Below are 11656 nucleotides of genomic sequence, written 5' to 3'. Positions count from 1 at the left end.
GGAGTAGTTATGGGTATCCCGGCGTCGTGGTATCAGCCGAAGCCTTCGTGACGTCAGCGACTGAGTGGCGCGCGCCGGATTGGACTGGAAGGCCACTAGGCTAGGTCTGCTTTCGGCCGCGTTCGCAACGTGCAGGTGTGCTAAGGGCGATGGGCCCAGACCCCTGGGCGCTTAGGTTTAGACCGGCGTGCTGACCTCTCTGTTGGTCTAGGTGGGGCTGCGACGTGTTGATCTTCCGAGGCTGGGCATGACCCAGGAAAGTGTGTCCGGCCAAATGGGATCGAGCGTGTTGGGGTATGTGGTGCACCCCTGCAGGGAAGTTAATCTATTCGAATAGCCGTGATCTTCGGTAACAGGACGACTTGGAGTTGTACCTTGACCTTATGACAACTAGAACCGGATACTTAATAAAACACACCCTTCCAAGTGCCAGATACAACCGGTGATTGCTCTCTCACAGGGCGACGAGGGGAGGATCATCGGTTAGGATTATGCTATGCGATGCTACTTGGAGGACTTCAGTCTACTCTCTTCTACATGCTGCAAGACGGAGGCTGCCAGAAGCGTAGTCTTTGAAAGGACTAGCTATCCCCCCCTTATTCCGGCTTTCTGCAGTTCAGTCCACATATAATATCCTTATTCCAGTTGATACCAATGCATACATATGTAGTGTAGCTCCTTGCTTGCGAGTACTTTGGATGAGTACTCACGGTTGCTTTCTCCCTCTTTCCCCCTATCCCTTCTACCTGGTTGTCGCAACCAGATGTTGGAGCCCAGGAGCCAGACGCCACCTTCGACGACGACTCCTACTACACCGGAGGTGCCTACTACTACGTGATGCCCGCTGACGACGACCAGGAGTAGTTAGGAGGATCCCAGGCAGGAGGCCTGCGCCTCTTTCGATCTGTATCCCAGTTTGTGCTAGCCTTCTTAAGGCAAACTTGTTTAACTTATGTCTGTACTCAGATATTGTTGCTTCCGCTGACTCATCTATGATCGAGCTCTTGTATTCGAGCCCTCGAGGCCCCTGGCTTGTAATATGATGCTTGTATGACTTATTTTATTTGTAGAGTTGTGTTGTGATATCTTCCCGTGAGTCCCTGATCTTGATCGTACACGTTTACGTGTATGATTAGTGTACGATTGAATCGGGGGCGTCACAGACAGACACCCGCCAGCCACCTTATGCAACTTGTGCATGTTAGTCGGTGGAACCGGTCTCACGTAAGCGTACGTGTAAGGTTGGTCCGGGCCGCTTCATCCCACAATACCGTTGAAGCAAGATAAGACTAGTAGCGGCAAGAAAGTTGACAACATCTACACCCACAACAAATTGTGTTCTACTCGCGCAAGAAGAACTACGCATAGACCTAGCTCTGATACCACTGTTGGGGAACGTTGCAGAAAACAAAAATTTTCCTACGGTTTCACCAAGATCCATCTATGAGTTCATCTAGCAACGAGTGATTGGATTGCATCTACATACCTTTGTAGATCACGCGCGGAAGCGTTCAAAGAACGGGGATGAGGATGGCGTACTCGACGTGATCCAAATCACCGGAGATCCTAGCACCGAACGGACGGCACCTCCGCGTTCAACACACGTACGGTCAGCGTAACGTCTCCTTCTTCTTGATCTAGCAAGGGGAAAGGAGAGGTTGAGGAAGATGGCTCCAGCAGCAGCACGACGGCGTGGTGGTGATGGAGCTGCAGTAGTCCGGCAGAGCTTCGCCAAGCACTATGGAGGAGGAGGTGGTGTTGGAGAGGGAGAGGGAGGCACCAAAGGCCACGGTAAGAAGTCCTCCATCTCCCCACTATATATAGGAGGGCCAAGGGGGGGGGGGGGCGCCGACCCTAGGAGATCTAATCTCCTAGGGTGGTGCGGCCAAGGGGAGGAATCCCTCCTCCCCAAGGCACCTAGGAGGTGCCTTCCCCTCCTAGGACTCTTCCTCCTTGAAACCCTAGGCGCATGGGCCTCTTGGGGCTGGTGCCCTTGGCCCATGTAGGCCAAGGCGCACCCCCTACAGCCCATGTGTCCCCCCGGGACAGGTGGCCCCACCCGGTGGACCCCCCGGACCCTTTCGTTGGTCCCGGTACAATACCGATGACCCCGAAACTTGTCCCGATGGCCGAAACAGGACTTCCCATATATAAATCTTTACCTCCGGACCATTCCAGAACTCCTCGTGACGTCCGGGATCTCATCCGGGACTCTAAACAACATTCGGGTTACTGCATATACATATTCCTACAACCCTAGCGTCACCGAACCTTAAGTGTGTAGACCCTACGGGTTCGGGAGACATGTAGACATGACCGAGATCGCTCTCCGGTCAATAACCAGCAGTGGGATCTGGATACCCATGTTGGCTCCCACATACTCCTCGATGATCTCATCGGATGAACCACGATGTCGAGGATTCAAGCAACCCCGTATACAATTCCCTTTGTCAATCGGTATGTTACTTGCCCGAGATTCGATCGTCGGTATCCCAATACCTCGTTCAATCTCGTTACCGGCAAGTCACTTTACTCGTACCGTAATGCATGATCCCGTGACCAGATACTTGGTCACTCTGAGCTCATTATGATGATGCATTACCGAGTGGGCCCAGTGATACCTCTCCGTCATACGGAGTGACAAATCCCAGTCTTGATCCATGTCAACCTAACAGACACTTTCGGAGATACCCGTAGTATACCTTTATAGTCACCCAGTTACGTTGTGACGTTTGGTATACCCAAAGCACTCCTACGGTATCCGGGAGTTACACGATCTCATGGTCTAAGGAAAAGATACTTGACATTGGAAAACTCTAGCAAACGAACTATACGATCTTATGCTATGTTTAGGATTGGATCTTGTCCATCACATCATTCTCCTAATGATGTGATCTCGTTATCAATGACATCCAATGTCCATAGTCAGGAAACCATGACTATCTGTTGATCAACGAGCTAGTCAACTAGAGGCTTACTAGGGACATGTTGGTGTCTTTTATTCACACATGTATTACGATTTCCGGATAACACAATTATAGCATGAATAAAGACAATTATCATGAACAAGGAAATATAATAATAATGCTTTTATTATTGCCTCTAGGGCATATTTCCAACATCAACGGCAACAGCTACGGCTCTAGGATGCTTGTCCTTAAGGGCACGTGTACGAAGACTTTTCGGCTGTCATCAATAAGGGCAAGCCCGCTCCGGTAGGGAACTTGCGACAACGGCGCGTCGACAGCTCGTTCTGACGATAGTAGTGGTCCTTTGATGGTCTTGAAATCTTAGTGTGATTTTTGTTATGTTAAAGATGTTTTGTATTTCCGGTGAACTTTTATAATTTATCGGATCACAATGGATCACTGAGCCGTGCGGTCATGTCATCTTCCAACAGGATATTCTCTGGCTTCAAATCACAATGGATCAAAGGAGGCGTCAGTTGGTTGTGGACATAATCAAGAGCAGAAGCCACATCTGTTGCTATGCATATCCTCTGCCCAAAGTTTAGCACTCTGCCGGGGATTTCACTGTGTTGCTCAGAGTGTAACCATCTGTCAAGGCTGCCATTAACCATGAACTTGAATATCAGTGCTTTGAACTCATGATTTTGTGAATCAAGTGTCGAGCATACGGTCACAGGCTGCATTATATTTCTATGGCGGGTGCTTCGTAGCACTTCACACTCAATAAAGTAACTATCACATGCGCCAGGTTCACTCAAGTTGAATACTTTGATGGCAACCAATCTCCTGTCGGACTTGAACCTACCAACATAAACTGACCCAGTACAGGTTGAGCTGATAGTATGAAGCGAAGAAAACCAGTTGGTAGCTTTAAGAATGTCTTGATATGACACCCTCTTCAGCTTCTTCTCATCGTTGCATGGAACTTGATCCACTTTCTCTTCTCTTGTGATGGGCACAAAAACAAAACATCTTGGACACAACATCCCATTGTGGAAATGAGGACACTCCTCTCTTCCGAAGGGCGGGCAAAAACCATAGCAACACTAGTAAAGCAATCGTAAGTGGTGGTAGTACAATTAGCAGCAAGGTTGACAGATGGTGCTTTGCTGATATGCCAGGACAAAGTGGTAATAGTGGCATGGAGTAATTTGAACATAGTGCTTTGTTGCCATCCAGAAATACTGCGGTAGAGCTTCAACGACTAAAACAAAGCACCATTTGTCAACCTTGCTGCTAATTGTCGGAGCGATGACATTTAGCAACATCGGCAACAAGTTAGGACTGAAGGGATGCATATCCGAGCTATCGTGGCCTTAGCCATCAAGACATCGGCAAACCAGGTGAGCTGGAAGGGACGCAACCACATGATCGCCGAGGCCGGAACTACCGGCAGAGGACACCAGGGACACCGGAGAGAGACACGGGCCCAAGGCCATCGGGGCCGGAATAGCTCCAGCAAAGACCCACCACGAGGAGCCCGGTGTTTGTCACAACCACAGAAGCATCGCCGTCTCCGCACAAGAACCGTCACCATTGCTCGGGAGGAGGAAGTGCCACCGAAGACGAGGGGGCGCCTGCACACGGGAGGCAGGACCACCCCTGCAACCAGCCGCAGGCCCCACACCGCACCCACATCCGACAACAGCACAAGTAGTGGCTGGCGCCCCTGCGAGGGGTGGGGGCTGCAGGGGATGGCGCCCAAGGCCATTGCCGGGAGCGCCGGATCCGCCACCGGACGGGCAGGCTCGGGCAGCAGCAGCTGGGGGAGGGCGTCGGGGACGCATCGGGGAAGGAGCCCGGGGCGTCCTAGGAGGCAAGGGGCGGGGGAGTGTGGCGAGGCTGAAGCGGGGGGAGCGGATCCGGCCGCTCAGCACGCCCGGGGCGCATCGCCGCCGCACCGGACCAGCAGGGGAGCCGTCGAACCGGTGGTCGGGCGCGGAGCTAGGGCGGGGTTTGGGGATCATGAATGGCCAGATCCGCCCCGCCGCCGCCTTCCCGGGGTTCGGCGTGGCTTCGCCAGCCGGCCCTCCGACGGCAGCGATGCGGGGAAGGGTGGCGAAGGAGACTTGTACTGCCGACGGCTAGGGTTCCCCCTGTGCCGCCAGAGGAGGGGCGACACCGGGGGGGGGGGGGGGGGGGGGATAATGATGTTTTTTTCATGAATGTTGATAAATAAAGATATGTGAAGTTCCTAACATAGAATGATCACCTTTTCTTTTTCCTTGCTCCAAATCGCCACATAATCTCCATTCTAACGAATAAACATGCGACGTATTTACAAGGAGGTTGATGGCAACAATAATTGTAGAAGATCCCCTAAAAATACTAAAAATAATAATTGTAGAAGATAGAATTAACAGTTAATATGATGGTAGTATTTTGCTTGCTTTAATGATTAGGGATTTTTCGCTATTCCTCTTTTATTAAATAAAAAAGAAAAACAGGAGTAAGTCTGATATCAACGAGAATGACAACTTTACCCCTCACTTCCTCCTCCCAAACCCTCCCCTCTGTCGGTCGGTCAGACGGTCACCGGCTCCGGCAGCCCGCTCGGCGCTGGGGGCAGAAGCCGCCGCGCGACGGAGAGCTCCCATTCCTCTCCCCGCCCCGAACCGATGGATCTTATCGACGCGAGCGCCACCCGCCATCGCCCGCCGCCGCGCGGAAGGCACGGCGGGATAGAGCCCGCCGGGGTGGCACCATGGCAGATGCGGTGTGAGGGGCGGCGTCTCGAGCCCCGGCGCGGGCAGGCATCGCACCCCCAAGCCCAAGGGCTACATACATCCTCCACATGTTCCCCTACCCCAGGTACTGTATACATCTGTATCTGTCTGTCCACACGAATTTGTGCTCGAATTCGTCCGAGTTGACTACGGCTCTGCGTAGTGCTTGACTGAATTTCCTGAGTGCATAAATTCGTTGTGGTGTCAAAAGTTTATAAGTTTGAGAAAGGCAACCGCCGTGGGCCGTGGCTGCCATGGCCGGTGAAGGAGAATAGGTGGATTTGAGATGAAGAAGAAGGAGAGGTGATGCTCGCAAGTCGCAATGCCTGCCTGCCTGCCATATACTGTGTACCTAACGCCTGCAATTCAATTATCTGGTATTATCATGTGGAGAGGAATGCTGGGAAAACTTCTTTTCTGGCAAGCATCTCTCTTAAATTCACCGGATAGTTCGTGTGGAGGACGTTCGATGATGGGGATAGCCGGACCTTGACTGCAAACTGTTGTGTATCAAGAATTAATTTTCTGCACTTATGACAAAAAAGATGGCCGGAGAAGTCTTTGGCTTGCCCTGCTTCTTCTCCTTGATGACTGAGTTGGCACTTTGGAGGGTCAACTACGTTGCACAATAATAGGGCACTTCCTGAACCGTACTGGAATCCAGAAATTTGGTTTCAAGAAACTGTAATTAAAATACACCGTCTACAACTACAAATATTTATTATTTGTTACTTGATGGTGCCAAATAAATAATTATAAGTGAGTAGCCAACATGTCCCCTTTTCTACTGTTCACTTCACTGAGTACTTCCATGATTGGGTGGATTTGGGGGTACAGAAGCTGTAGCTTGTATAACAAGCAAGGAATTGTATTTGCACTTTGATAGACTCACTGGTATATGCACACGCTTTTCTTTACCCGCATAAACCTCTCACATGTTCCTTTTGTGCCCAGGCTATTTTTCAATCATCCGGGGGCGTGATCTAGAAGCAAGCTAACCAAGACGGCACTGAAGTCAAAGTCAAGTACAAGTTTCAGCTTCCATACCCTTACTTCCACATATATCTAAGCAGGCACACAAATATTTTAATAAGCACACTCCATTAGGACAAGAAGAGAGACATGGCTCCTCGAGTTTTTCGCACTGAATCTCTGATTGCTCCGTCCCAGCATGCACTCTTTCTTCTCTACACCATCCTCATATTTCTGTCCTCCAACACAGTAGTATTCACATCAGCGCAAGCTAGCAACAGATCTGAGAGTGACCGGCGAGCCCTTCTCTGCTTCAAATCCGGCATCTCGAAGGGATCTGCCCGTGTTCTTGGATCATGGCGCGATGACTCGCTCAGCTTCTGCGGCTGGCGAGGGGTCACCTGCAGCACCACCCTCCCAATCCGCGTCGTGTCCCTCCAACTCAGGTCTACGCTGCTCACAGGAACACTATCCAGTTGCATGGCAGCCCTTGGTTCTCTAGTTCAGTTGAACCTTTGGAACAATAATTTATCTGGAAGCATACCTAAAGAGATAGGTGAGCTTCGGAGCCTCCAAACCCTGATGCTTGCTGGAAACAGGCTTTCAGGTAACATCCCTCTGTCATTAGGTACAGCTGCATCTCTTAGATATGTCAACCTTGCAAACAACTCTCTTAGCGGAGCTATCCCTGATTCTTTAGCAAATAGTTCGTCACTCAGTGAGATCATCCTCTCACGTAATGACTTATCTGGGTTGATCCCAGCTACTTTGTTCAACTCATCCAAACTTGTTGCTGTTGACCTCCGGTCGAATGCTCTCTCCGGGCCTATCCCACATTTCCAAAAGATGGGAGCTCTGCAATTTCTCAGTCTTACAGGGAATTTACTTTCTGGTACTGTACCAGCATCTTTAGGAAATGTTTCATCCTTGCGTTCCCTCCTACTAGCACAAAACATCTTAATAGGATCAATTCCAGAAACTTTGGGTCAAATTTCAAACCTAACAACGCTAGATCTAAGTTACAATAATTTCTCGGGGTATGTCCCAGCCACACTGTACAATGTGTCATCACTCACACTCTTTAGCTTAGGCAGCAACAATTTTATTGGACAGATACCTTCTAAGATTGGCCACTCACTTCCAAATCTTCAAACATTGGTAATGGGAGGCAACGGATTTCGTGGACCAATCCCAGATTCTCTGACCAACATGTCAAAGCTCCAAGTGCTTGATCTTTCAAGCAACTTGCTGACGGGCATGGTGCCATCTTTAGGATCCTTGGCAAACTTGAGTGTACTGCTTGTAGGAGATAATAAACTCGAAGCTGATGACTGGGCATTCCTTACCTCTCTGACCAATTGCACTCAGTTGTTAATATTATCAGTAGATGGAAATATCCTGAATGGAAGTTTACCAAAAGTAGTGGGCAAACTTTCAACAAAGCTTCAGCGGTTAAGCTTTGGTAGAAACCAAATTTCTGGAAACATACCAGCTGAGATAGGCAAGCTTTTAAGTCTCGCTCTGCTTGACATGGGCCAGAACATGCTCTCAGGACAAATTCCCCCGAGTGTTGGGAACTTGAGCAATTTGTTTATCCTGGAACTATCGAGGAATAGATTATCAGGTCAGATTCCATCAACGGTTGGTTATCTTCCTCAACTAGGCCAGTTTTATCTTGATGACAACAGTTTGTCTGGAAACATACCAGCAACTATAGGACAATGCAAAAGTCTAGATATGCTGAACTTATCAGTCAACAACCTTGATGGATCCATACCAAGAGAACTCCTAAATATTTCTTCCCTTTCATTGGGTTTGGACTTGTCAAACAACAACCTGGATGGGCCGGTACCAAGGGAAGTTGGTAACCTGATCAATCTTGGCCTTCTTAATGTTTCCAACAACAAATTGTCTGGTAGCCTTCCTTCTGAACTTGGCATGTGTATTCGTCTGACATCCCTTCAGATTGAAAGCAACATGCTTAGTGGGATTATTCCTCAGTCTCTCGTTGCACTAAGGGGCTTAGACCAAATAGATCTGTCGGACAACAATTTAACTGGTGAAGTTCCGCAGTTTTTTGAGGGCTTCAGCAGCATAAGTTACATTGATATATCAAACAACAAATTTGAAGGGCCAATCCCGACTGGTGGTATATTCAGAAATTCAACTAAGGTATCCCTGCAAGGTAACAAAGGGTTATGTGAAACAGCTGCTGCCATATTTGGACTGCCCATTTGTCCAACCACCTCTCCGACCACCTCATCAACTAAAAGGAAGATGAACACACGCCTGCTGCTGATAATAGCTCCAGCAGTTACTATTGCTTTGTTCTCATTATTATGTGTTGTTGTCACTGTTAGGAAGGGGACTAAAGCTCAACCATCTGAAAGTTTCAAGGAGACAATGAAGAGGGTGTCATATGGGGACATCCTTAAAGCCACCAATTGGTTCTCCCCGGTCAACAGGATCAGCTCCAGTCACACAGCATCAGTCTACATTGGCCGGTTTGAGTTCGAAACGGATCTAGTGGCCATCAAGGTCTTCCATCTTAGCGAGCAAGGTTCGAGAAATAGCTTTTTCAGCGAGTGTGAAGTACTAAAACACACCCGCCACCGTAATCTGGTTCAAGCTATTACCCTGTGCTCAACGGTTGATTTTGAGGGCGATGAGTTCAAGGCTATAGTATACGAGTTCATGGCAAATGGTAGCCTGGACATGTGGATACACCCAAGGGTTGGCAGCTCAAGGAGGCTGCTGAGCTTGGGCCAGCGGATAAGTATTGTTGCTGATGTGGCTTCTGCTCTGGACTATATGCACAACCAGCTGACACCTCCTTTGATTCACTGTGATTTGAAGCCGAGCAATGTTCTGCTGGACTATGACATGACCTCACGCATTGGCGATTTCGGGTCCGCCAAGTTTCTCTCTTCAAGTAGTGGCAGGCCAGAAGGCTTCATTGGGATCGGAGGAACAATCGGATATATCTCTCCTGGTAAGTTGCACTTTTTGTTTCCTTTGAGACGACTGCAGAGTTTGATTCTGAACTGTTTTCATTTTGTTAGTTTCACAAGTATTTATGCCATTGCTCCTGTTTTACAGAATATGGGATGGGATGCAAAGTCTCGACAGGTGGCGACGTTTACGGTTTTGGGGTGCTGCTACTGGAGATGCTCACGGCAAGGCGGCCGACGGACGCGCTATGCGGCAATGCTCTCAGCCTCCACAAGTATGTCGACCTAGCCTTCCCTGAGAGGATCTCTGAGGTTCTAGATCCCCATATGCCATCCGAGGAGGACGAGGCGGCTGCTTCTCTGCGTATGCAAAACTACATTATACCTTTGGTCAGTATTGGCCTGATGTGTACCATGGATTCGCCGCAAGATAGACCAGGTATGCATGATGTCTGTGCCAGAATTGTTGCCATGAAAGAGGCATTTGTCGAGACCTTCTTGTGATTACGGCAACTAGTAAGTTGGGCAGTGAGATGTTAAAGATCATGTATATACATTTAGAAGTACGGTACAGTTACTACACTACTGTAATGCCTATATACACTATTACAGTAGCTGTATCACTTGTAGAATAATTCCAACATTTATTTTATTTATCTGGTACATATGAACCAGTATGCTATGTGCCCGCCAAAATAAGCGGTGCAAGTATTTCTCTCTTTTTATCTCAGATTGAAGTGATTATTTTAGCATCTGGGAGCGAACGTTGAAGCTCTTTTAAAACTTTGTTTCACTAAACAACGAAGGTGTAATTTTTTTTCTTTCTGAAATGCTATCAGTTACATATTTTTGAGATCAGTGTTATCGATTTGATTCTTTCTTTGGAGCCATGAATGTCAAAATCTGAAGGACACTCAACTTTCAAACCAGATAAATTTGGCCGCTAACCTGGCTGAAAGCGGTTTCATGGATGACGTGCTAGTAGTAAAAACAAATAAATAATAGATAAACCTAGGAAATATGAACAATGGAAATGTGTTAAATAGGATTATTTATTGAGTGAAGTGCACGGTAGGTCCTCAAACTATTTCAAGAGTGTCACATAGGTCCTTGAACTATAAAAATCGTCATCCAGATCCTCAAAGTGCAGTAAGTGTGTTATTCAGGTCCAAAATCTGCCTAACCCCATCTGACTGGCCGGCTGGCGCCGTTGACCGTGACACGCACACAATGAACAGTAAATCAAAAAATCCCAACGAAATAAAAGTGCATCGGCGACCAGTTTTCCCGTACGGGACGAACAGTGCGCTGATGATCAGTAAAATAAAAAAATTTGTTCACATATATGGACAAAATGTTTGGGACTTCAAAAAAAATGTTCACAAACAATAAATTTGAAAATATGTTTGCGAACCACAAATATTGTGCGCGGATATGAAAAAAATGTTGGTGAACGATCAATTTGGAAAAAATGTTCGCGAACGATAAATTTTAAAAGAAAAGAAAATATGTACACGAACCACAAATATTGTTCGTGACTTAAAAAAAATGTTCACGACTGTAACAGTATTTGTAAAGTCGCGAACATTTTTTCCATATCCGCGAACAATATTTCTGGTTTGCGAACATATATTTCTTTTCATTTAAAATTTATCATTCGCGAACATTTTTTGAAAGTCGTGAACATTTCTTTTTTGGGGATTTTTTTTCAATTTTACTGTTCATGCACCATGCTTCGATGGCAAAGAAAATTTTGTTTCATTTGGGAATTTTGTTCGATTTCACTGTTCACGCACCAAGCATCGATGACAAAGATTTTTTTTTTCAGTTGGGATTTTTCTTCTGATTTTTACTGTTCACGGTGCACTGTTTATCACATACTTGTCGCCAACGGCGCCAGCTGGCCAGTCAGATGGGGTTAGGCAGATTTTGAACCTAAATGACACACTTACTACAATTCGAGGACCTACGTAACACCCCTGAAATAGTTCAAAGACCTACAATGCATTTCACTCTTATTTATTTCAGAAACAATGGA

General features: G+C 47.5%; 2 protein-coding genes across 2 annotated transcripts; one reads left to right on the top strand and one right to left on the bottom strand.

Annotated features, from left to right (window-relative positions):
* Positions 1–3355: 3355 nt before the first annotated feature.
* Positions 3356–4338, bottom strand: LOC147983470 (putative LRR receptor-like serine/threonine-protein kinase At3g47570). The gene is made up of 3 exons (XM_087540739.1): positions 4310–4338; positions 3978–4164; positions 3356–3907 (listed from the first exon to the last, which is right to left on the bottom strand). Exons 1-3 carry the CDS (start codon positions 4336–4338, stop codon positions 3356–3358), a joined length of 768 nt encoding a protein of 255 aa, XP_087396865.1.
* Positions 4339–5429: 1091 nt separating this feature from the next.
* Positions 5430–10336, top strand: LOC125535374 (uncharacterized). The gene is made up of 3 exons (XM_048698430.2): positions 5430–5780; positions 6650–9659; positions 9767–10336. The coding sequence occupies exons 2-3, from the start codon at positions 6818–6820 to the stop codon at positions 10120–10122; spliced, it is 3198 nt and encodes a 1065-aa protein (XP_048554387.2). The 5' UTR covers positions 5430–5780; positions 6650–6817; the 3' UTR covers positions 10123–10336.
* The last annotated feature ends 1320 nt before the right edge of the window (positions 10337–11656 follow it).

This window comes from Triticum urartu, chromosome 2A, assembly GCF_056163025.1.
Source record: "Triticum urartu cultivar PI428250 chromosome 2A, HENAU_Tu73, whole genome shotgun sequence".
Lineage (NCBI taxonomy): Eukaryota > Viridiplantae > Streptophyta > Magnoliopsida > Poales > Poaceae > Triticum > Triticum urartu.
This window is presented reverse-complemented; position numbering and strand designations above follow the sequence as displayed.

Bases quoted from the DNA above. Each gene is read 5' to 3' on its own strand.
- LOC147983470 (XM_087540739.1), bottom strand. From the start codon at position 4,338: ATGTGGTTGCGTCCCTTCCAGCTCACCTG. The intron at 4,165-4,309 runs GTTTGCCGATGT...TAGTCGTTGAAG, and splicing joins CGTCCCTTCCAGCTCACCTG to CTCTACCGCAGTATTTCTGG. The intron at 3,908-3,977 runs GTGTCCTCATTT...ACAAGAGAAGAG, and splicing joins CCGCCCTTCGGAAGAGAGGA to AAAGTGGATCAAGTTCCATG.
- LOC125535374 (XM_048698430.2), top strand. From the start codon at position 6,818: ATGGCTCCTCGAGTTTTTCGCACTGAATCTCTGATTGCTCCGTCCCAG. The intron at 9,660-9,766 runs GTAAGTTGCACT...CCTGTTTTACAG, and splicing joins AATCGGATATATCTCTCCTG to AATATGGGATGGGATGCAAA.